The 26,315-nt window shown below is 35.2% G+C and overlaps 1 protein-coding gene across 4 annotated transcripts in view; it reads right to left on the minus strand.

Annotated features, from left to right (window-relative positions):
* Window positions 1–22,169: 22,169 nt before the first annotated feature.
* LOC143246814 (uncharacterized) overlaps window positions 22,170–26,315 on the minus strand; it is a 68,571-nt gene continuing 64,425 nt past the window's right edge. For all 4 annotated transcript variants that reach the window (XM_076493987.1, XM_076493984.1, XM_076493983.1 and 1 more), the window contains 2 exons: window positions 25,969–26,080; window positions 22,170–22,995 (listed from right to left, as the gene is read on the minus strand). In XM_076493987.1, the coding sequence (XP_076350102.1) occupies window positions 22,862–22,995; window positions 25,969–26,080 (246 nt within the window). In that variant the 3' untranslated portion in view covers window positions 22,170–22,861. The remainder of the gene's footprint in view (window positions 22,996–25,968; window positions 26,081–26,315) is intronic.

Raw genomic sequence — 26,315 nt, forward strand, 5'->3', positions numbered from 1 at the left:
ATGATGTTCTGGTTACTCTATATGCTGTTGTGATGAATGTGTTTTGTATTGTTTGTAGCTTGGTTTTTAGTATCTGGTCATGTACATTAATCCAAGCTGGAGCTGCACAGTCAAGTACTGGTCTAATATATGTTTTGTAAATTTTTAGTATATTGTCTATTGATGCTCCACAGTTCTTACCAGTTAGACCCCAGCATAGTTGGTTCTTTGCCAGATTTTACTTTTCATTTCATTTAGATGGTTAATCCGTGTTACTTTTGAGTTATAGATTAGACCTAGAACTTTTGTCGATGTGGTAGTCTGAAGCAGTGTTCCATTCATATATTTCAGACTGTAGCCTTTTCTGTTTTGTCAGCTTTGTAAAGACGACAAGCTGTGTTTACACTGAATTTACTTTTATTCTGTATTTTTACAGTATTCACTTACTCCATTTATTTCTAGTTTTCTGTTTGTGGCTGCTATTGTTGGTCTGTAGAACTTTTCCAGACTGCCACATCATCAGCGTGCTGTGAGAAGAATCCATCAGTAGGATCCTTTAATGGCAAATTGTTTACACACATGATGAAGAGTATGGGGCTGACCCTCCCTCCCTGAGGGACACCAGCTTCTGGAGTAAAGCACTCGGAAAAGGTTCCCTCTACACTTTCGGTTTTCCAAAAAGTCAGATAACCAGCAAATAACTCCACGCTTCCATTTCATACATATGGAACCGCAGACCATTGTGCCATAGAGTGTCGAATGCTTTCTCAACGTCAATAAAACAAGCGACAGTGCATTGTTTTTTGTTAAAGCTATCTATTGTCGCAAAGCTACATGAGGGCTATCTGCGCTAGCCGTCCCTAATTTAGTAGTGTAAGTCCAGAGAAAAGGCAGGTAGTCGTCAACTCTCACCGCCAGCTCTGGGGCTACTCTTTTACCAACAAATAGTAGGAACGCCCCTATGGCTGAAAGAGCGAGCATGTTTGGTGTGACAGGGATTCGAATAAGCAACCGTTAGATTACGTGTGCCTTAACCACGTGGCCATGCCGGGCCTCCGTGAGAAAGGAATTAGAAAGTGAAATTCCTACCTATGAATATTTATGAAAATATTATGAGAAAATAAATAACCAAAAGAGTATGCGAGTTTCAAAGCAAGGCCATAACTGCTCTGTTCACTAAGGGGAATCGAAACCCTGATTGTAAAACTGTTGAGTTACTGTTGTATTAACAGGGAAAGAAAAAATAAAACAACAGGAAAATGGAATATTAGAGCAAAATAAGGAAAAATTAAGTTGATAGAAGAGTTTGTTTTTTCTCACAAAGCTACTCGAGGGCTATCTGCGCTAGCCGTTCCTAATTTAGCAGTGTAAGACTAGAGGGAAGGCAGCTAGTCATCACCACCCACCGCCAACTCTTGGGCTACTCTTTTACCAACGAATAGTGGGATTGACCGTACATTATAACGCCCCCACAGCTGAAATGGCGAGCATGTTTGGTGCGAAGGGGATGCGAACCCGAGACCCTCAGATTACGAGCCGTACGCCTTACACGCTTGGCCATGGCGGGCCTTGACAGAAGAGAAATTAAAATAAAAAAATATAAATAGAAAAGTGAAAGAGCATAAAAATTAACCTCATAGAACAAATAAATAGTAAAGTGTAAGAAGTTTCAATATAATTAAAATATATTAAATCGTTAGAACTTACAATTAGTGAAATATTTTTGGAGGTTAAACAGAAGAAAATGAAACTATTATTTTCAATATATACTTTCAACAAAACTAATAATTTTTATTGATACAATACGATAATACTAGGAGTTTTTAGTGCAATAACCAACATTTACACCATTGTAAGTAGTTATATGAAAAATAACCACCCTAATTAAAGAACACATTGTTTTTCTATTACAATATTAAAATTGCAGTTTTACTTCATAAGAGGTTTTTCGAGTTAATTGATCGATAAGTTCTCTTTGCTTTCAAATTACACAGCACGTTAAATGTTGTATTAGCATAGCGTGTTCACGTTTAGACAATTACCCAGATATACTTTAAACACAGGAATATTTAATCCTTTGCATATTTTCGTGTTATTTGCGTAATTAAAAATACACAGTACTACGAGGCTTGGGAAACAAAATATCTCTTTCCGTTTATTCTTAGCTTTATTAGTTTTCAAGATAAAGCAAAATTGGCAGATTTTTGCTATGATCTCAGAACTTAAAAAACACAAAAATATTTTGGCATAAACTTTATCTCTGAGGTGGCAAGCTATAACTGTAACGCTGGTTGAAGGTGTCGCCGTTATTGGTTTATAAAATGGCGTAACGAACTGACGAGAACCACCACACAAAGTCCCTAAATGATTCACAGTATTGAAAAAGGTTTGCTCTTTTTCTTATAGTTTGATCCAAATACTAACTTTCAATAAGACATTTAAAACAAACAATGTGGGAAAAACGTAGCTTTAAAGGCCATTGTTAAAACGAGCAATGTAGGCAACATGTAGCTTTGGAGGTCATTGTTAAAACGAGCAATGTAGGCAACATGTAGCTTTGAGGCCATTGTTAAAACGAGAAGTGTAGGCAACATGTAGCTTTGGAGGTCATTGTTAAAACGAGTAATGTAGGCAACATGTAGCTTTGAAGATCATTGTTAAAATAAACAGTGTAAGCAACATATAGCTTTGAAGATCATTGTTAAAACGAACATGTAGGCAACATGCTAAGCACAAAACATGAGAAGAGACTATTTGTGCTGTTGTATTTGTATCGAAAAACCTTTTTTAGAGTTAAAAGCCTTCAGACTTTCTTCTGAGTCACTATGTGGGTGTTAATATAATATTTAAAAACTGCGTGTATTAAAGATTAAAGAGGACTTATGAAAACCTTATTTATTGCCGAATATGCCCGTACAAACATAGTGAGTTTCATATGCGATTTGTGAATTTAATTAACAATATACCTATTACATATTTCTATTTAAAATTAAACAAACGAAATCTTTTTAACAACTGAACTATTCAGTGTTGGAGATAAATTACGCTTTGAAGTAATTTATCATGCAGACAAGTTAACATTTGTAACATAAATGAAGAGAGTTCGAATGCACGCTTATCTGTGCCAACTACTATATTTTTGTTAAACCGCTACGAAGCCTTTATCTAAATGTATGGAAAATTGCGACGCATTAAGAGGGCGCTGACAGTCTTAAAATGTGTAAAACGTTTTTCACATACTATATTCAGGATAATGTTTTGTTTGGTTTCGAGGCACTTTAGTTTATACAAATATTATATATTAAAATATTCAATCAGAATTCAGTCTTGATATGAGTTACTTTAGTTAGTTTTTCGTTCCACAGAATCAGATTGCTTAGAAGAAAATTTGTTTAGGAACTATTTATAAAAGTTTATAATCTAAATGAAAGGCAACCATGAGAAAAATGGAAATTTATTTTCTTCATAGCATTAAATTTAATTTTTGATTCATTTTACACAAGGATGAATGGAAAGCAACTAGCTGAAATTTTATGTACTAAATATAAGAACAAAGTGATGAGAAAAATAAGTTCTGGAGTTTCATTGTTTTTGAATTTCGCGCAAAACTACACGAAGACTATCTGCGCTAACCGTCACTAATTTAGAAGGGTAAGACTAGAGGGAAGGCAGCTAGACATCACTACCCACCGTCAACTCTCGGGCTACTCTTTTACCAAAGAATAGAGGGATTGACCGTCACTGTATAACGCCCCCACGGCTGAAAGGACGAGAATGTCTGGTGGGACGAGAATTCGAACCCGCGACTCTCGGATTACGAGTCGAACGCCTTAACCCACGAGACCATGTCGGGGCAGTTCTGAAGTTTTTGAGAGATAATGGACAGCTGTTAAAAAACTGACTGTTCATCATGAAAGTATTCTTGATGTATTCAGGTTTTCACGTTTAACATATGATCTAGAAAAGAACATGCAGCTATGGAGAACAAGGTTAAAACAAACAATGTAGACAACATAATGATATGGTGAACAAGGTTAAAACAAACAATGTAGACAACATATTGATATGGTGAACAAGGTTAAAACAAACCTTGTAGACAACATATTGATATGGTGAACAAGGTTAAAACAAACCTTGTAGACAACATATTGATATGGTGAACAAGGTTAAAACAAACAATGTAGACAACATATTGATATGGTGAACAAGGTTAAAACAAACAATGTAGACAACATAATGATATGGTGAACAAGGTTAAAACAAACAATGTAAGAAGCATAATGATATGGTGAACAAGATTAAAACAAACAATGTAGACAACATATTGATATGGTGAACAAGGTTAAAACAAACAATGTAGACAACATATTGATACCGAGAACAAGGTTAAAACAATGTAGACAGCATAATGATATGGTGAACAAGGTTAAAACAAACAATGTAGGAAACATAATGATATGGTGAACAAGGTTAAAAGAAACTATGCAGACAACATAATGATATGGTGAACAAGGTTAAAACAAACAATGTAGGAAACATAATGATATGGTGAACAAGGTTAAAACAAACAATGTAGACAACATATTGATATGATGAACAAGGTTAAAACAAACAATGTAGACAACATAATGATATGGTGAACAAGGTTAAAACAAACAATGTAGGAAACATAATGATATGGTGAACAAGGTTAAAACAAACAATGTAGACAACATATTGATATGGTGAACAAGGTTAAAACAAACAATGTAGACAGCATAATGATATGGTGAACAAGGTTAAAACAAACAATGTAGGAAACATAATGATATGGTGAACAAGGTTAAAAGAAACTATGCAGACAACATAATGATATGGTGAACAAGGTTAAAACAAACAATGTAGGAAACATAATGATATGGTGAACAAGGTTAAAACAAACAATGTAGACAACATATTGATATGGTGAACAAGGTTAAAACAAACAATGTAGACAACATAATGATATGGTGAACAAGGTTAAAACAAACAATGTAGACAACATATTGATATGGTGAACAAGGTTAAAACAAACAATGTAGACAACATAATGATATGGTGAACAAGGTTAAAACAAACAATGTAGACAACATATTGATCCCGAGAACAAGGTTGAAACAAACAATGTAGACAACATATTGATACCGAGAACAAGGTTAAAACAAACAATGTAGACAACATATTGATACCGAGAACAAGGTTAAAACAAACAATGTAGGCAATACGTGGATCAAGGTTTAAATGAACAATGAAGGAAAGATGTAGCTATGGAAATCATGGTCAAAACGAATAATATAAGCAAAATCTAGAGTACGTTTGAAACGAACAACATAGGTAATACGTAGATCAAATTTAAAACCATTAACGGAGACAATTCGTAGCAATGAAAATCGTTGTTAAAACGAACAATGCAGGCGGCATGCAGCTATGGAGATCACGGCTAAAATGAGAAATATTTGAATAGTGAAGATCTTATTTGAATGGAATTTTTAGACTCCATTCGTCATTTTATACATCATTCTAACTCAGTGAAGTATATGTTTTGTATAAAAATCGTGCAGAAATAGCATTTTGACATTAATTTTAGTTTGTCACGTGACTATCCAGAAGCCAATTTGCTAAACACTAGAGCTGTAAGCTGGGCTGGGCATGTTAGCAAAAAAGGTTTGTTCATAATTTTACGTTATAAGCAGTAGAGAAAAAAATAACACTGCGGTTTTAAAAGTAAAAAGAAAGCATACTAAGTCGTAGGTGTTCAAATTGCACTGTCATTGCATCAAATTGCACCCTCATTGCATCAAATTGCAATGTCATTAAAGATCGTAAAAATACCCATGGTGTCTTGTTTATGTATTTGTTCTCTGGTGTAATTATTTGAAGGTTCGATTGCACGACTCTTCTGTAAGAAATGGAGGAAAAGGCCTAAAGTGAAGTAAGTCGTTAGAGCTTTATGAATATTAGCAACGAATGATTCGGAAATAAAGCAGGTTTTCCTAGCGTTTCCATTTAGCTAAAGGTTTGAAGATAGATTTGTTCATTATACGATTACGTATAATTTTGTAACATCCGTGAAGAAGAAGACAGTGAAGAGAAACATCTAAATCGTGATGTAATTACAAAATATTCGCATTGTTCATCGAAAAACACATTTAATTGGTAAACACGAATGTTAACCAAGACTTGTAATACGTTACATTTTCAATAAGGAAATCACACCAGTGCCCACTAAAAATATATTTTCATTGTGATCAAAGCAGTCACACCACAAAAGTGCTTATGTGAAACAAACGCTCAGTTAGATAAAGTTGATCAAATAACATGAGTGCTCAGTTTCCAATGATGTTACTATAGTCAAATGAAGCTAATGTTTAGCAAAAACAAATCTTCAATGCGCCAGTTTCTTTTATTTGTCTGAACATTTTTATACGCGTCCTACTACATATTTTAGTTATTAAAACCTTCTACAGAGACAGAAATGATGATTCACTTTTTGTATTAAATTTTCCGACATTATTTTTTTGTTTTTGAATTTCGCACAAAGCTACTGAGGGCTATCTGCGCTAGCCGTCCCTAATTTAGCAGTGTAAGTCTAGAGGGAAGGCAGCTAGTTATCACCGCCCACCGCCAACTCTTGGGCTACTCTTTTACCAACGAATAGTGGGATTGACCGTCACATTATAACGCCCCCAACGGCTGAAGGGGCGAGCATGTTTGGCGCGACTGGGATGCAAACCCGAGACCCTCAGATTACGAGTCGAACGCCTTGACACACTTGGCCATGCCAAGCCCCATAAACTAGGAAATGTAACTGTTAAAAGACATCAGTCCAGTATTTTTTATTTATTTATTTAGACGTAATGGAGATTGGGAACAAGTGGAAAGGCTTTAACAGTAGCCCCCCCCAGAGGCTCAGCAGTATGTCTGCGGACTTACAACGCTAAAGACCGGGTTTTGGTACCCGTGGTGGGCAGAGCACAGATAGCCCATTGTGTAGCTTTGTGCTTAATTCAAAACAACAACAGCTTTAACAGTAAGGTAAATTTAACAACAATCTTTGAAATCCATCTAACGTTTCCCCTAGAAAATATTTTTTTTCTTTTCTGAAACGTTTCATTTTGAAAAAATTGTGAGTTTCGAGAGATTAAATGATTCGCATCAGGAAGGGAATATTTCAAACAATACGTAGATCTGCGGAAATGGTCCGGCATGGCCAAGCGTGTTAAGGCGTGCGAATCGTAATCGTAAGCGCAATTATTACATTACTATTATTAGTCACAATGATATATTAACACAGTGTGTAACAGTTTATTTATGTAATTTGAAAGTGATATAAGAACGCTATCTAGAGAAATTTAGTAAAATGATTATATATTACTATATTTTTAAAGAAATATTTTAATTTTATCAGGGTTAAATCATGGAGTACAAATGTTGTCCTTCATTCAACTTTGTAATCGCGTCTTCCTTTAAGGTTTATAACCGTTGACGTTTATTTCTCTTTACAAAGGTTTAGTTGTGTAGTGATTCTGGTTTCGAACTGACGATATGATTTGTTTTGTATTATTTTGATTTGTGTAATAAATTTTACAGAAAGCTGATTATGTTTTATTAAAACAATTTTCATTGTGCACATCAGCAAGTCACGCGACAACTGCAGTCGATTGTTTTTGTTTCTTTGTTTTTGAATTTTGAAACTCCAAAAATATAATAATCTCGCTTCACACTTTAATGCAGTAGTTGTGTTATAAGGATGTTGCTAAAATCTTGATATTGGATTAGAGTGTGACCAAGAGATGGCTGTGAGAAGTAGCTGCCTTTTTGTTTCTGTAAGATCTGCTAACACAAATAGCACTCGAGCAAGGCACACCAACAATCTTAAGGTCTTAATAAATAACAAGTTGTTAATGTATGTACACCTTTCTGAGTGACTTAACGAGCGGCATTCAACTGTAATATTGCAAACGTAGATGGAGCTTCAGGGCCCTTGAAATGTATTTTGTGCATAACGCACTAAAATACAATATTAACGTATTGACTTAATGCTTGAACACAACCTTGCTAAGTCCACAGATGGATCAGAAATCTTCGCTCACTTAGCACTAGAAGCGTTAATCTACTACGATCGTGTTTTGTTATTTAGTTCTGTCAAGATACTCGAAAGATAAATATTTTGCTTTGAGCTAAGAGTAGATGTTCGATTCGTATGGAACGTCATAAAAAATGGTTCTTTCCTTAAGGCATTGCCATCACCATAGCGACTTCGCTAAGTTATAAAAGTTAACAAGCGTCAAGGAACTAGTGTCATTAAACTCCAGAGAGCATCATACATCAAAGTTATGATCACGTTTATGTGTTTATTACAACGATAACCTGTGAACTTCAGGAGAAAAAGAATAAAGTGTGGTCGGAAATCAGAAATGTACAGTTAATAATTGTCAGACCTGATTTTTCTGGTACGTCATGTGTTCGCTGCATAACGTTAAACGTTCAAATAAACGATAGCAAGTGTTGTAAACAAAGGTCTCTATCAAGAAAGGTTTTCCTGTTTACTCGAATGGTTTATATAGCTTTAACACGACGAAACTGCGATACAGTTGAACACAGCAAGTTTACTATCTAATTATGCCGTAAAACATTGGCTTAAGCAACTGGACTAATTAGAGCAGTAGAGTCCACTCAGTTGGTCAGGATATGCATTCTTAGTATCTGATCCCAATTTCCATAGTATTTGAGTTACGTTAGTCAGGTTGTTTTTTTATTTTACGCTTAGGATTTGTTGTTGTTGTTTTAAATTAAGGACAAAGCTACACTATGGTCTATCTGTGCTCTGCCCTCCACTGGTATCGAAACCCAGTTTTTTAGCGTTGTAAGTTCGCAAATATACTGCTGAGTCACTGGGAGGCACGCTTAAGAGAGAAGAGTCTAGGAATATTTATCATGAACTCATGAGATTACCTTAAAGGAACATTTGCAAGGTTATTTAAGCCTTGCCTTGTATAAAGATACATATAAAGCATGTTTTGCAGTACATATTATATGTATAGGTATGAAACATACCATTCAACGGTTGTTAAATAAACATACAACATTACACAATGCAACAAAATTTAGACTTTTTCTTGTTCCTGGACATAATGTGTTATTTCCCAATTGCTTATGCCTAAAGTAAATGTAAAAGACCTATTTTTCTCTTCAAATTATGCTTTTGTGACCTGCGAGCGTATAACGAAAACATGATGTCAGACTATATTTGGGAGCTGATACGTGAAAGTGGTTTACATTACAGTCACAAGTCTCGAAAAACTACTCATTTCTAAACATTTTTGTATAACTTTAGTATAAATACATGTAAACCTTGATTCATATGTTGTTTTATTCAGACCTTATGTAAATAAAAATGTGCAAATTTGCCTGTTTTTACATAGAAAATAGGTTAATTTCATCATCCAGGTCACAAAAGTAAAGTTTGAAGGGAATAATGGCCATTTTCTGTACTTTTACAACACAAACAATTAAGAAATAACACATACTGTCCAGGAACAAAATTTGTGTTACATAGTGTTACCAATGAATAGTGTAATCTTCAGTACAATATATATATATAATATACATCACAGTTTTCAATATTGGTGTATACATATATTGTATACAAGTCATTTTATTCAGTGGTTATGTGGGTATACATATGTTTTTTTCTTATAGCAAAACCACAACGGGCTATAAGCTGTGTCCACCGAGGGGAATCGAACCCTGTAAATCCGTAAAGAAGTATATTTATGAAATTAGTTATTTAGTAGTGTTGCATATATCTAAGATTGTTTTAGTAGTTCCACACAGAGATAAGAAAAAATGTTTCTTTTAATAACACACTTTTGACGTAACAGCCTCTCTTACCCACATCTCGTGCGGATAATTCAAGCAACGGCCCTTCCTTGTGAATGTATGCCGTTCATTCTAACTGGTTTGACATGGCCAGGTAGGTAGTGCGCTCGACTCTCAATCTGAGGGTCTCGGGTTCCAAGTCGAGTCACACAAAACATGCTCGACCATTCAGCTGAGGGGCGTTATAAAATTACGATCAATCCCACAATTATTTGGTAAATGGCCAATAGTTGGTGGACTATAAACAGAGTTAGTTCAACCAACGTTGAAACTGAGTGCACGTGCTTATATATACAGTTTATTCAAAGTGTTGTCCTTACCATTACATGTCTGTGGTACACATACATGTATTGTAAGCCACAACAGATTACAAGTTTATCTGATGAAAACTAAGAATATATTATCAACATATTAAGGTGGTTTAAACGACTTATGAAGGACCACGATATTAATTGAATCATCAGAAACTATAATTAAAGAATCGAAATGAATATTAATTAAATTTTATTTAGGGCAAAACTTAAAAGTTCATAAACGAATCTATTGTCATTGTTCTTACTCTAGTAATCTAACTCATTATTTAATATTCGTATTTACAGATTATTAAACATCTAAAAGTAATCATTTCTAATACCTTTAAATTGCCGTTAGATTCTTTGATGTGTATTTGTGTTCCAGTTTCCTTCTTGTTATTTCCTCTTAAGTAGCTCCCTCGTGGCACAGTAGTATGTCTTCAAACTTGTACTCGTACGGGCACTTATTGTGTACCTCTGAGATTAACTTCAAAATAAATAAACCACTCATGCATCTTGTACATCTTAACTCATGGTCCGGCATGGCCAAGTGTGTTAAGGCGTTCGAATCGTAATCCGAGGGTCGCGGGTTCGAATTTCGGTCGCACCAAACATGCTCGCCCTTTCAGCCGTGGGGGCATTATAATGTGACGGTCAATCCCACTATTCGTTGGAAAAAGAGTAGCCCAAGAGTTGGCGGCGGGTGGTGATGACTAGCTGCCTTCCCTCTAGTCTCACACTGCTAAAATAGGGACGGCTAGCGCAGATACCCCTCAAGTAGTTTTGCGCGAAATTCAAAACAAACAAACATCTTGACTCGGCCCGGCATCGCCAGGCGGTTAAAACACTCGACTCGTAATCCGAGGTTCGCGGATTCAAATCCCCGTAGCAACAACAATGCTCGCCCCTTTCAGGCGTAGAGGCGTTATAATGTTACGATCAATCCTACTATTTGTTGGTAAAAGAGTAGTTCAAGTCTTACACTGCTAAATTACGGACGGCTTTTTGCGATATTCAAACCAAACATCTTAACTTTCCAAAAATCTCCAGGTCGTTGAATCAGGGCAAAATTATTTCTTGGGCACAGTACCAAGAACCTACGAAAATTTGAGGTCCATGAAAAATTTATATTTTTGTATACACACATTAGTTTTTGGTCTTAAATTTACATAAATATATTTCACTAAAAACACATTTTTATTCCATACTAAGCCATTTTAAATAGAATTCGGTATATCACAGGGCACTGGTATGTTATTTGTAAAGTTTGAGTAGCTACTGCGATGTAGAGTTAAAAAAATCTATAATTTATCAGACTTTTGATTTAAGTTATGTGGCTGGTAGGGCCAACGATTTGTTTTGTTTTGGAATTTCGCACAAAGCTACTCGAGGGCTATCTGTGCTAGCCGTCCCTAATTTAGCAGTGCAAGACTAGAGAGAAGGCAGCTAGTCATCACCACCCACCGCCAACTCTTGGGCTACTCTTTTACTAACGAAAAGTGGGATTGATCGTCACATTATAACGCCCCCACGGCTGGGAGGGCGAGCATGTTTTGGCGCGACTCGGGCGCGAACCCGCGACCCTCAGATTACGAAGTGCACGCCTTAACGCGCTAGGCCATGCCAGGCCAAGGGCCAACGAACAGAAGGTATCTAGACCGTATTATCGTTTTGATTCAGCACTGCGTGAGAAGACGTCAAATACGCCCCTCCTTCGCTAGTACAGCGATAAGTGTACGGATTTACAACTCTAAAACCTGGGGGTTCAATTCCCTTCGGCGGACTTAGAAAATAGCCCGATGTGACTTTGCTGTAAGAAAAAACGCAATACGTAAAATACGTGTATTTTGAAGAAAAATACGTAATTGTTTCTTTTAGAATTTGCACACTATAACGATTCATTATCCTTGTATCTTTCTTTACTGCTCCAAATATGAGTATTTCAATGGATTAGTGATCTGTATTATGTAGTAATTTGCTCAAAATACTCGGAATTGTACAGAATTAGAGACTTCTAGAAATCATTGAGTGATCTGTGTGTTGCCACGTTTGACGAGAAGAGTTACTTTCTGCAGAACGTCCTGTTAACCAGTTTATATAGTTAAATCGATTTATCAGTGTATTGACTGATCAGATATAAGACGACCTCAGATTATTTTAATGGTTATTTGCCATAAGCGTAGAAACCAAGTAAAAGTTCTAGCAAACATGTAGATGTAATATGCAACTGGATTCTTTTATTCAAAGAGAATCAAACATGTCTTTCAGTGTTTTATGAAACTATGTATTTTTTTCTACAGTGAATATATGCAGGTTACTAACAAACGTATCGGGACAGTATCACTCCAGTTAATAATGGTTTGTCTTTAAGACATTTCAATGTGGTGCACTGATGGGCCTGCTTTACAATGTTTACATGTGTACACTAATGGGCATGTGGTTCCCTAGTTTACATGTGTACACTAATGGGCATGTAATTACACGTGGTTCCCTACAGTGTACAGTTTGTGGAGCTAAAGGCTTTAATTACGTTATATAATTATAGTTTCTTCTTCTTTGAATTCTTTAACTTCAGTGCATTGATTACAACTGAAAGTCTGATATTGTTAGATGGCCCCCACAACATTGTAGGGGTGAAACTCTTGGAGGAATACGCCTAAAAGCTACCACATTAACATTTTAATTAGACAAGGGTTATATATTTTCTCTTGGTAGATACTATTATTCACCTGACCAAAAACTACACTATCGCTTCTAAAAAAAACAACAATTATTTGATATCCGTGGACACACTTCGTTTTCTAACATACTTACCTTGTGCGCTTCTGTATATGTGCTCAATGCGTAACTTCTCGTGTTAGGGACACTTTTAAAAGGGAAGTCTATTTATCATTAAAAGGTTCAAATATTTATTAAGCGCGTTATCTCCCTAAATAAATATTAGATCTTACTTAATATTCCATCTATTATGTAAGCGTGCATAAGCGGGTGTTTGAAAGAGATAAGATTTTCTTCTCATTACGTAAGTCTCATTCCAAATTAGTGTTGATAATAGATTTCGGGGTAAACTGTTTCAGAACAGAGCGACATGATAATTTATCTGTACTCTCTCCACTGCGGGAATAGAACACTGAATTTCACTGTTTTGTCACCAAGGTTACAGCTGAGTCTCCAATGGATGTTTAGGGACTTATATAATTAATTATGGGAAATAATAGTTATATTTATTTATTTATTTCTAAACTGTTTGGCTCAGTGAATTAAGATGTTTCACTGTATGATTCTCTCACGTTGGAGGCCCCGACATGGCCAGGTGGTTAAGGCGTTCGACTCGTAAACTCAGGGTCTGGAGTTCGAATCCCGTTGCATCAAACATGCTTGCCCTTTCAGCCGTGGAGGCGTTATAACGTGACTAACGTGACGGTCAATCCCACTATTCATTGGTAAAAGAGTAGCCCAAGAGTTGTCGGTAGGTAGTGATGACTAACTGCCTTCCCTCTAGTCTGACACTGCTAAATTAGCAACGGCTGGCGCAGAAAACCCTCGTGTAGCTTTGCAAGAAATTAAACAAACAAACAAGCAAAGCTTTACGAAAGGATTTAGGTCATTTAGTAAGTTGGGCAAATAAATGGCAGAGGGTCTTTTTTGTTACAATGCAAGATAACGCATGTGAATTATCACAATTTGAATTATAAGTATAATTTAGATTAGAGCAACCACAACACTGTGATGGAAGTAAAGGATCTTGATGTAATAATCAATCATCACTAAAGCCATCTATCCAAGAGTGTCCTATTTCTAGTAATAGGGCAAAAAGGAATTAGGTTGTATCCACAGAAATATTGAATAAAAGTCCAAAGAAGTTATAATTTCGTTGTACAGGTCACTGGCTAGTCCAAGTTTGGAATATCATGTTCTGTCATAGGCTCCTTACCTTAGAAAATGTATCGAATTCTTGGAAAGGGTTCAGGGAAGGATTACTAGAATGTGTCTTGGATAGAGAATTTTTCCATATGTGGAAAGGCTCAAACTCTTTTCTCTTGAAAAAAGAAGAGTTAGAGTGGATCTGATTGTGTTGTTTAAGATGGTAAAGTGAATTGATGGTGTTGGTACACCAGCCTTTTCACACTGAGAATAGAGTTAGAGTGGATCTGATTGTGTTGTTTAAGATTGTAAAATGAATTGATGGTGTTGGTACACCACCCTTTTCACACTGAGAATAGAGTTAGAATGGATCTGATTGTGTTGTTTAAGATTGTAAAATGAATTGATGGTGTTGGTACACCATCCTTTTCACACTGAGAATAGAGTTAGAATGGATCTGATTGTGTTGTTTAAGATTGTAAAATGAATTGATGGTGTTGGTACACCATCCTTTTCACACTGAGAATAGAGTTAGAATGGATCTGATTGTGTTGTTTAAGATTGTAAAATGAATTGGTGGTGTTGGTACACCACCCTTTTCACACTGAGAATAGAGTTAGAATGGATCTGATTGTGTTGTTTAAGATTGTAAAATGAATTGATGGTGTTGGTACACCATCCTTTTCACACTGAGAATAGAGTTAGAATGGATCTGATTGTGTTGTTTAAGATTGTAAAATGAATTGATGGTGTTGGTACACCACCCTTTTCACACTGAGAATAGTAGGACTAGGAGACACAAATATAAAGTTTGACGGATAGAAGTCATCTTTAGCTAAGACAGTTTTACTTTTCAAAAGCGGTGGTTGGCTTTTGGAACGGGTTGAATTGGTTCAGATGCAGTAGAAAGAGTAAACTTAAATAAGTTTAAGAAAAGGTAAGTACATCAATTATAACGATTGGATTAAAGTGTTTTTTTTTAATTTAATTTAGTTTGGAGTGTCGAACAGCTGAAATGGACCAATAGGTCCAACGCTATTCCGAAATGCTATGTTATGACAAGTTAATCTACGTTTTATAAAATGGTTGTTAGATTTGTCTAAAGCTTGTATAGTAATTTATATAAGTTTTATACTTTTATAAAAACTATAATTGACTGTATCACTATAAATACAATTAATAACATTTATATTGTTATTTAATGTACTGCCCTCCCCCAGTTGCTCAACGGTGTGTCTGCAGACTTACAACGCTAAAAACCGGGTTTCAATACCTGTGGTGGGCAGAGTAGCTTTGTGCTTATTTCAAAACAACAACAATATTTAAATAATCAACTAAAATCAAGAAAAGAAATAAACAAAGAAAATCTTGTCGAAAGTTATTTGTCTAGTTATGAAGAGCATTGATTTTCCTTCTTTTAATGGTGTTTCCTAAACGAAAGAATGATACGATAAAATTGCATCAGTCGAAAACTGCTAATAAATCTTGTTATGATGTGGCGAAACAAGCAAAACGTGTTCTGAGTGAAACTAGAAATAGTACCTTTGTTATTATTGCACGTTCTGACGAACGAAAATCGTAGATATATTTAATGATCCTCTTGTATCTACCAAACAATCTAACGACTGCAATAAATTAGGCTTTGTTTTTATGTATGATACTACACAGAAACATTGAATAATTAATCTTCTGTTGGTTATTAAACTATATATAAAGATAACACGTTGGTTTTTGTTTATCTACATAACATCCTCTTCGCACATTCGGAGATACTTTTGGGCCTGGCATGGCCTAGCGCGTTAAGGCGTGCGCTTCGTAATCTAATGGTCACGGGTTCGCGCTCGAGTCGCGCCAAACATGCTCGCCCTCCCAGCCGTAAGGGCGTTATAATGTGACGGTCAATCCCACTATTCGTTGGTAAAAGAGTAGCCCAAGAGTTGGCGGTGGGTGGTGATGACTAGTTGCCTTCCCTCTAGTCTTACACTGCTAAATTAGGGACGGCTAGCACAGATAGCCCTCGAGTAGCTTTGTGCGAAATTCCAAAACAAACAAACATCTACATAGAAAACAGAATATTAATTGAGGTGGATTTCATATATATGTGTGTGTGTGTGTGTGTGTGTGTGTGTGTTTTCTTATAGTAAAGACAATTCTGGCAATCTGCTCTCGCCATCGAGTGGAATCGAACCTCTGATTTTAGCGTTGTGAATCCGTAGACTTACCGCTGTACCAGCAGGTGACGCTGGTTTTCATCTCTCACATGTTATATAAGAGCATAATATTCTTTCATATATGGGTGTTATTCCACATATCATCAAGTTTAAAATCAAATGTTGTTTTTCATACACAGTGGAAACAGTGAAGGTAAACAAACTCATTATTTCATCTTACACAAAGTTATTTCCTGATGAAATATGATACAATATTTATGATTAATTTATTCGATCTCACGTTGCTGTTGTGCATTGGTTATTACAGCTTGCTTGTTATAATATTTATTTTAGTTTACACGTGGAATATTTTCAAAATAATATTTGAGTTTATATGAAAACCGATTTGTTACACTTTTTAACAATTTCTTTGTAGAATTTTATGTAAAATAGTGTTTGTCTACATTTTACAAAACATATAACAACGTTATACCTTAGATTCAAAGTCAGGCTATGTAAAATAAAGTTTATTTCTTTTTACGTTTGTTTTGTTTGTTTGTTTTTTAATTTCGCGCAAAGCTACACGAGGACTATCTGCGCTAGCCGTCCCTAATTTAGCAGTGTAAGACTAGAGTGAAGGCAGCTAGTCATCATCACCCACCTCCAACGAATAATGGGATTGATCGTAACATTATAACGCCCCCACGAGTGAAAGGGCAAGCATATTTGGTGTGGGGGATTCGAACCCACGACCCTCGGAATATGAGTCTAGTGCCTTAACCACCTGGCTATGCCGAGCCCACGAAAAGGAAATCAATAACAACAAATATTTTTTGCTGAAGCAAAAAACAGAACAGTTATAAAATATTCGTTCAATTAATTTCATATAGTGAAATTAACGACGATTTAAATGTTCTTCAAATAATTATTTTTTTAATTAATTAATCCAATTAATCTGATTTTTTTGTGAAACGCAAGAAATTTTAAGGATTGAAATGGAAAACAATATCTGTATTACTGCTAAAATCTTTGACGCTATATTCTTAACTGGCCCAGTACAATCTTCCAACATCAGTAGACCAACTAATGTTTTTAAACTAAAGAACATCATTTTCTCTGTTAAAGCGAGCACAGTAATATAAATAGACGTGTAGCAACACATTGTAACATCATTTTCTCTGTTACATTAAACAGACACCCATTTAAGTATATGTGTAGCAAAAAATAACATGACTTTATCCGTTGAATTGAACAAATAGCACGAAAAAGTGTTCATGCTTTCCTTTATATGAAACATACTATTAAAATTACACTTATATTAAATGAATATTTCATTTAATAAGAACTTAGGTTTTTACGTCACTAATTTTGAGGTTATTAAAGAGAAACCCGTTATAAAAACCTACTAAATACGATCTTAAACTGGGATTGGTTATTTCTTGGCCAGTAACTCTGCTGTAAATCACCAATATGCCTAATACTGTTGACATTGTTTTATACTACAATAAACGAGCTGGCATGAGTTATGATGCTCGAATAGCAACCCTCGTGGGTTCATCAAACATATTTATACTTTCAGTCCTGGGGGTGTTATGATGTTTAGTCAATTCCTCTTTTCGTCGGTAAAAAGAGAAATGGCGGGAAGTGATGTTTAATAGATGTCTCCATTACAGTCAATCAGGGGTAAATTAGGGATGGATAGCTTTACAAAACAAACCATATCGGCAAAAAAATTGAATAAACGTCATCAAATATATTAAAACGTGTCTCAGCTAAAAACGACTCCTATCATGCTGAAATTTATATTTGTGTCCCTTTGTTTTACTATTCTCACTGTTAAATATATATAAAGAAATAAATTCTGCATCAGCAGTATCGTTACCTTTAGAATCTTAAACACCCCAATCATCTGATGAAAACTCCTCTATCACAGCTACTAATCTAGTAGCCTTCGTCTGATGAAAACTCCTCTATCACAGCTACTATTCTAGTAGCATTCGTCTGATGAAAACTCCTCTATCACAGCTACTATTCTAGTAGACTTCGTCTGATAAAAACTCCTCTATCAGAGCTACTATTCTAGTAGCCTTCGTCTGATGAAAACTCCTCTATCACAGCTACTATTCTAGTAGCCTCGTCTGATAAAACTCCTCTATCACAGCTACTATTCTAGTAGCTTTCGTCTGATGAAAACTCCCCTATCACAGCTACTATTCTAGTAGCCTTCGTCTGATGAAAACTCCTCTATCACAGCTACTATTCTAGTAGCCTTCGTCTGATGAAAACTCCTCTATCACAGCTACTAATCTAGTAGCTTTCGTCTGATGAAAACTCCTCTATCACAGCTACTATTCTAGTAGCTTTCGTCTGATGAAAACTCCTCTAACACAGCTACTATTCTAGTAGCCTTCGTCTGATGAAAACTCCTCTATCACAGCTACTATTCTAGTAGCTTTCGTCTGATGAAAACTCCTCTATCACAGCTACTATTCTAGTAGCTTTCATCTGATGAAAACTCCTCTATCACAGCTACTATTCTAGTAGCCTCTGTCTGATGAAAACTCCCCTATCACAGCTACTAATCTAATAGCCTTCATCTGATGGAAACTCCCCTATCTCAGCTACTATTCTAGTAGCCTTCGTCTGATGAAAACTCCTCTATCACAGCTACTAATCTAGTAGCTTTCGTCTGATGAAAACTCCTCTATCACAGCTACTATTCTAGTAGCCTTCGTCTGATGAAAACTCCTGTATCACAGCTACTATTCTAGTAGCTTTCGTCTGATGAAAACTCCTCTATCACAGCTACTATTTTAGTAGCCTTCGTCTGATGAAAACTCCCCTATCACAGCTACTAATCTAATAGCCTTCATCTGATGGAAACTCCCCTATCTCAGCTACTATTCTAGTAGCCTTCGTCTGATGAAATCTCCTCTATCACAGCTACTAATCTAGTAGCTTTCGTCTGATGAAAACTCCTGTATCACAGCTACTATTCTAGTAGCCTTCGTCTGATGAAAACTCCTCTATCACAGCTACTATTCTAGTAGCCTTCATCTGATGAAAACTCCTCTATCACAGCTACTATTCTAGTAGCCTTCGTCTGATGAAAACTCCTCTATCACAGCTACTATTCTAGTAGCCTTCATCTGATGAAAACTCGTCTATCACAGCTACTATTCTAGTAGCCTTCGTCTGATGAAAACTCCCCTATCACAGCTACTATTTTAGTAGCCTTCATCTGATGAAAACTCCCCTATCACAGCTACTAATCTAATAGCCTTCATATGATGGAAACTCCCCTATCTCAGCTACTATTCTAGTAGCCTTCGTCTGATGAAAATTCCTCTATCACAGCTACTATTCTAGTAGCCTTCGTCTGATGAAAACTCCTCTATCACAGCTACTATTCTAGTAGCCTTCGTCTGATGAAGACTCCCCTATCACAGCTACTAATCTAATAGCCTTCATCTGATGGAAACTCCCCTATCTCAGCTACTATTCTAGTAGCCTTCGTCTGATGAAAACTCCTCTATCACAGCTACTAATCTAGTAGCTTTCGTCTGATGAAAACTCCTCTATCACAGCTACTATTCTAGTAGCCTTCGTCTGATGAAAACTCCTCTATCACAGCTACTATTCTAGTAGCCTTCCTCTGATGAAAACTCCCCTATCACAGCTACTAATCTAATAGCCTTCATCTGATGGAAACTCCCCTATCTCAGCTACTATTCTAGTAGCCTTCGTCTGATGAAAACTCCTCTATCGCACTACTAATCTAGTAGCCTTCGTCTCATGAAAACTCCCCTATCACAGCTACTAATCTAATAGCCTTCATCTGATGGAAACTCCCCTATCTCAGCTACTATTCTAGTAGCCTTCGTCTGATGAAAACTCCTCTATCGCACTACTAATCTAGTAGCCTTCGTCTCATGAAAACTCCCCTATCACAGCTACTAATCTAATAGCCTTCATCTGATGGAAACTCCTATCTCAGCTACTATTCTAGTAGCCTTCGTCTGATGAAAACTCCTCTATCGCACTACTAATCTAGTAGCCTTCGTCTCATGAAAACTCCCCTATCACAGCTACTATTCTAGTAGCCTTCATCTGAACCCTTTCCATCAATATGACATACTTTTTAAGGTAAGGAGCCCGATACTAAACACAATACTCCAAATGTAACCTTACCAGTGACGTGTATAATGAAATTATAACCTCTTTAGACTTGTATTCAATACTTCTGTATATACAACCTAAAACATTACTTTCCATACCACTAGTAACACTAAAGTGCTTGGATGACGTTAGAGACGTATCGACCATTACACCAAAGTCCCTTTCTTCCATGTTACTGTTAAGGTTATTCCAATATAAGTTACACTTATAAGTCAAATTATGATAAACCACATGCATTATATTACATATATCATAATTAAAACCCATCTGTCATCTATTCACCAAACGCAGTAAGTTATCTAAATCTTTTTAGTAAATCAGCAGCATTCTCTTAACATTCAGCAACACCCAAGACCTTGATATCATTTGCCGATTTAAGTAACTTATCGACTGTTCCTTCAACTACGCAAGCCTACTTTTCGGTAGCATTGAACATTAACTAATTTTTTGAGTTTATTTTGAACATTTTGAATCTCAAGCAATGAATGCGTCAGTGTTCCAAACCTAACTTAGAAACGCTTCCTGAGTTTTGCTGGAAATATTTAGATTTCAAACAACTACTACTCTATTTTTTCTCAATTTCAAAATACGTAAAACATCCAAATAAATAAATAAAGTTCAGAACAAAAAACTAAAAATGTTATAAAACGAAGTATATAAGAATATGGTAGGCCTAAATGGAAAATGTTTGATTTGTTGTGACTCTTATTTTCTTCTGCGTGTACATTTTTTTTTTCATATATAATGCACAGAATTGAATAAGGTATCGGCTTATTCCATTAAATTATAGTTTACACAGCCTACAGAGGAAACTTCAACAATAATGTCGTTACAAAGGCTGCAGCTGCTCTTCGATTTTTAGGATTACGCCCTCTAGTTTTTGAAATATTAGATAATAAATATAAAAAGAAAGAAAAAAATTCGGTCGTTTGAGAAAACGAAGAATATAAAACACAAAGAAACAAATAAAGGCACGATATAAAACAATTTAAGTTTTTTGTTGATTTTTTATGAAGGATGATGCAGTTTTAAACGGGAATCCTAGAATTCTGTCAATATCGTAATATTTATTGTCAGTTGTAAATTTTACAATCAATCCAATAATCAATAAGACATTAATTTTGAGCTTGTAATATACCCTGAAGTTCGTGAACAGGTTTTAAGAAAATCACTAAAACCACTAGTTCTGGGTTTATAATACTCTAAAGTTCATGTCAAGAAACGTACATTAAGACATTGGCTCTAGATTTGTAAGATTCAGACATCCATTAAGAATGTCAGTCACAAGCGGAAGCTACTTCTTAAATATGGTTTAAATATACAATGTTAATAGGACAATAACCACATATTAAAATACATGACTTCATACAGGGAAGGTTTCCTATCGATTTTACTTTTCAGGAATTTTATCATTTCTGTTGGTTTTGATTCCGATTTTGCGAAAATGGTGACTTTAAACTTTAGCTTTATTAGAATTTTTTTCTTACACAGTTCTTTAAGAAAAGTATGGATCCGTCAGTTTATATTCCGTTATTTCTGAGACTTTTTGGTAATAATACTGATCAAGCGACACTGAAATAATGTATTTTGTGAGAATCAATACTACAAGAATTGTGTTCATTTGTATCACTTAGGTACTCAAGAATTATAGTGAAATTTTAAACAAAGTGACAGGTTAGAATTACATAATTTAAACAACCAAGAAGCAAATATGTTCCAATTTGTTAACAAAATTATTATTTTAGAGAAAAAAATTTACCACACGTACTTGACTATTGAAGATACATTGAACAACAAAATGAAGTCAAAATATTTCTTTTATTTTGCCAGTTCCGTGACATGGACTTCTACAAGCACAGCAAATACTTCGACTCTACAATAACACCAGAGACTGTTATTATTATTATTTGCTCCGAAACTTTAGAAATAACTCGTTGAAAGGCACCAGTACTGTCATGAAAGAAGGGAGGTTTAGAAGTAAGACCAAAATTAAGGAAAACTTTAGAATTGTAATAATCATATTATGAGTGTGGCAAATGTGAACTTTAAATACATTTGTCAAAAAAAAAATCGAGATATGTTTTTTTTTTCTTACACGAGGGTCAATTTTTAAATTATTTGTAAAATAAATAATCAGAAATAAACAGCTTTCAGCCATGTTGTTAATTAGACACATTCATTCCCAGTTGAGCAGCAGACATCGGCTCACACAGACATTCTATTCAAATAGAATGCATATGGCCAACGAATAGCTTTAAAATTTGAGAACATCGTTAAAATGTCGAACCAAACACCTGTAACAGATATTATCCACGTCTCTGTTGTTGTTGTTTTTAATAATGTTTAGGCTTCTTCGAAAGCGTTTCTTAATAATTACCAATTTTTTGGACCTAAAACAAACGAAATGTCTTCAACAATAATCCATAACAAACAGCGATGAGTCAACTGTGAATCGTCTATCTCGTCTTTGTGTTCGAGGACTTACTGTGCATATTATTACTCTATCACACACGCACGCTCCAGATTAGCGACTCCATGGATCAGTCGGGGAAGCACCGGTAACAGAATAACTAATATCGTAACAAGAAACCAGGAATGTCGAGAAGACCCGTTGGTGTCGCTGCAAAGACCTAAAGCAAAAAAAACAACAAATAAACTGTATGTTGGTATATATATATATATATAATTTTATTGTTATAGATCTGTCATTGTACGTGAAAAAAAAAATCCATAAATTGTAAAAGGTGAACTGGTGAAAAAGATTTCAGGTTAAAGAATGAAATGTTCCAAATAAACCGTTTATGTATTTCTACACGTTCATTACTGATGGAACACTTTACCAGCAGTTGTGGTATCTTAACAACCGATTGTGCTTAGTGACAGTTAAGACTTCACGGATGTAGAGATGAATTTAGTTTGTTGCACAGCGAAAAAGTCGAGTGTTTTTTATAAATTAGTGATTTACCTGTTTTAGCATAACTGATATGCAAACTTTTGTCATAATGTATCACTTGTAAAAGCTGATTAAAAAATTCACTCCGGTTTTGATGCTCAGATGTCTTCATCCGGAACCAAAAAAGAAGTTGAAAAAAACTTGCTCCATAAATGTGATTTATGACCCCTTCTGGCTCAGCGGTAACCTTCAGGATACATGACACTAAAATTCAAGGTTCGACCACTGCGGTGGTCACAGGACGTACAGCCTACAGCGTTGCTTTGCGTTAGAACAAACAAAACACATTGATAATATACCTATGGTATAGGATAGAAGCACAACTGTGGTTTACATACGTTTAAATTCTTACCACAGAGTAAAAGACAGGATAATTTTTCTACAGCACTTGCACACCATGCTAGGCATAATAAATAAAGAAAGGTCTTTCTAGGGACGGATAGAAGTAGGATAACACTGCATGTCATCTTGCATTACGAGGAAAACTGAGTGGGATTTCGAAATTGTTGTAGTTTTTTACATAGTTTTAAGACCCGAAGACAGCTGTGTACTTATACTGAATCTAAATCTTTAATGTGGGCAAGAGAAAACTATCCAATGACAGCGTTAAGAACAAGTTGAGAATAAGTACTCGAGGGAGTAAATGCTCCTTGTTTCATGGAAAGTAAAGATAATCGATTGAAAGCTTTCCACTATAACCTGAATAAACTTTGAATAGGTACACTAAAAATACATTTTGAGGAAACTGGGAGGTATTCCAGTGAAGAAATGGAAGTTTCACAAGGCTTAAATCTATAGATATAACAAGTCTTAAGTCTATTGACCTAACAGATTACACGTTGCTTTACAAGTCTTAAGTCTATTGTTCTAACGGATTATGTGTTGTTTTACAAGTCAGAAATCTTTAGATCTAACACAGTATTTGTAGTTCTAAAATCACACTTTTAGATGTAACACATTATCTGTTGTTTTACAAGTCAAAAATCTTTGGATCTAATACATTAGCTATGGTTTTACAAGTCAGAAGTCTACGGATCTAACCTATTAAATATGTTTATGGAAAACTGAGGTATATAGGTTTAACACATTAAATGTGTTTTTAAAAACACGAAGGCTATAGACCCAAAAAAGTAACTTTATTTTACATCACTCATTTCTACAGATCCAACTTGTGAAATATAAAAAAAATTCACGTTTTGTTTCATAATAAACACTCAGTTTGTGTCTGAATATTCCAATAATATAGCTATAATTTTGTATCCTGTTTAGACAAGTTGCCCGTTTCATTTCCAGAGAAAAACAACACAAAAACGATTTTTTTTTAATCTCAAAACATTGTTGGCGTGTAAATTCAGTAAACCCGAACTACGAAACGTGTTGTACCTTCAGCCATCAACGTTTTGCCAACATAAATAAAGCAGTACATTAAGTGATTCTAATACTTGTTCTAAGTACGTTCATGTACAAATCTGTGGAAAGGCTGAGCCTAAGGAAATACAGGTATACGAATAAACAGCTTTTAATACACTGAAGTTTCGAGAAATATTTCTCCCAAGTTTCAGAGCTCTCTAACAGCTAAACAGTTAAACCATGAACGTATCAGATTATTACAAACATTTTTTTAAAAGAGTGTGAGTTTGAAATACGATCCTAGCCTACATTCTGGCTGATTCAAACAAAACAATCTATGTATTTGTTGACCTTCCATATCATATTCCAAAATACAAGTGTGCTGTATTAAAACAGAAAGTTAAAGGGTAACGTTGAATTTACAGTTTTATTCCTTAGTTACCTCAAGCAATTATTAGTTTTACAGATAAATGTTCCTCAATCAATCATGACGTCATGAATTGCCAACCTCCTCAGTTCAAGCTTTTCGTCTCCAATCCATACACGTGGCTAAGTACTTGTGTCTCCTTTCTTTATCTTCCTTCGGTGTATTCAATGATAATTTCTGCTAACTTCGTCGAATTATGATGAAACTTTTTAAATTGATGGTGAATCAAACAGTAGTCTGTGAACTGTTGACTAAATCTGTACGAGTACAGGTTTCTGTAAGTTCAAGCTAAGTTTGTATAATTTATAGGCTGGCGACTACTTGTTTATTATTAAAACGTTATAACAGTTTGAATCATAGTGTGTCTGAATTGAGGGCAAAAATCTTATTGGATAATTACTTGCAAATACAATTCAAAAACAGCCACTTATGATCTGACTTTAAGAGGTCTGAAAATCGTATGCGATAAGGAACTCGATTTTTGTGTGTTTTATGTTTTATCAGTTGCTTACAAGTGCAACAGTTATATTACTTCAGTATCAGTTATATTAATGTAACATGAATGTAAAATAAATTTACACAAGAAGCGTGCGTGCGATGTAGTTAAATCTTTATATAAAATATACACATGACGCACTTTTCTTGAAAGTATAGATTACAACTATGAAGCTTTGCACTAAGTAAACAACTACAAAAACTTTCCCTGAAACTTCGTAATTACGTAGATAAATTCAACTATCGAGACTAGATCTAAAAGAAATATTTCTCAGCCCGGAGATAATTTCATCTGTTGTCTTAATCACGATCTCGTATTATCAGCAAGAAACTACGAGACTTTTAACACGAAACAGCTCGTGACAGAAGTGTACTTACTTTTCCCAGTAAGACTAAAGGCTATGAATCCATCTCTGCCGAGTTTAATATTCCTCAAGCATTCGCTTGGACTGCCAGAGAAACGTAATGTCTTATCGTCTTCTGTAAATACCTGTAGGAAGAATAAAACAGCATACCTTGAATTATAGTTTTCAGACCCGCTCTGAGGGGCTCCTTTAAGCCTATATTCTTGGAATGACCTGGTTTCCAGTTGTTAAACAAGACAATATAAAGCAGTGATAATGTTGGTATTATTTTGAGACATTCGTTTTTGTGAGGGTTTATGAACAACAAATTAATCTTCACAGATAAGAAAACATTCGTTTTTGTGAGGGTTTATGAACAAC

The sequence above is a fragment of the Tachypleus tridentatus genome, chromosome 3, assembly GCF_004210375.1.
Source record: "Tachypleus tridentatus isolate NWPU-2018 chromosome 3, ASM421037v1, whole genome shotgun sequence".
NCBI lineage: Eukaryota > Metazoa > Arthropoda > Merostomata > Xiphosura > Limulidae > Tachypleus > Tachypleus tridentatus.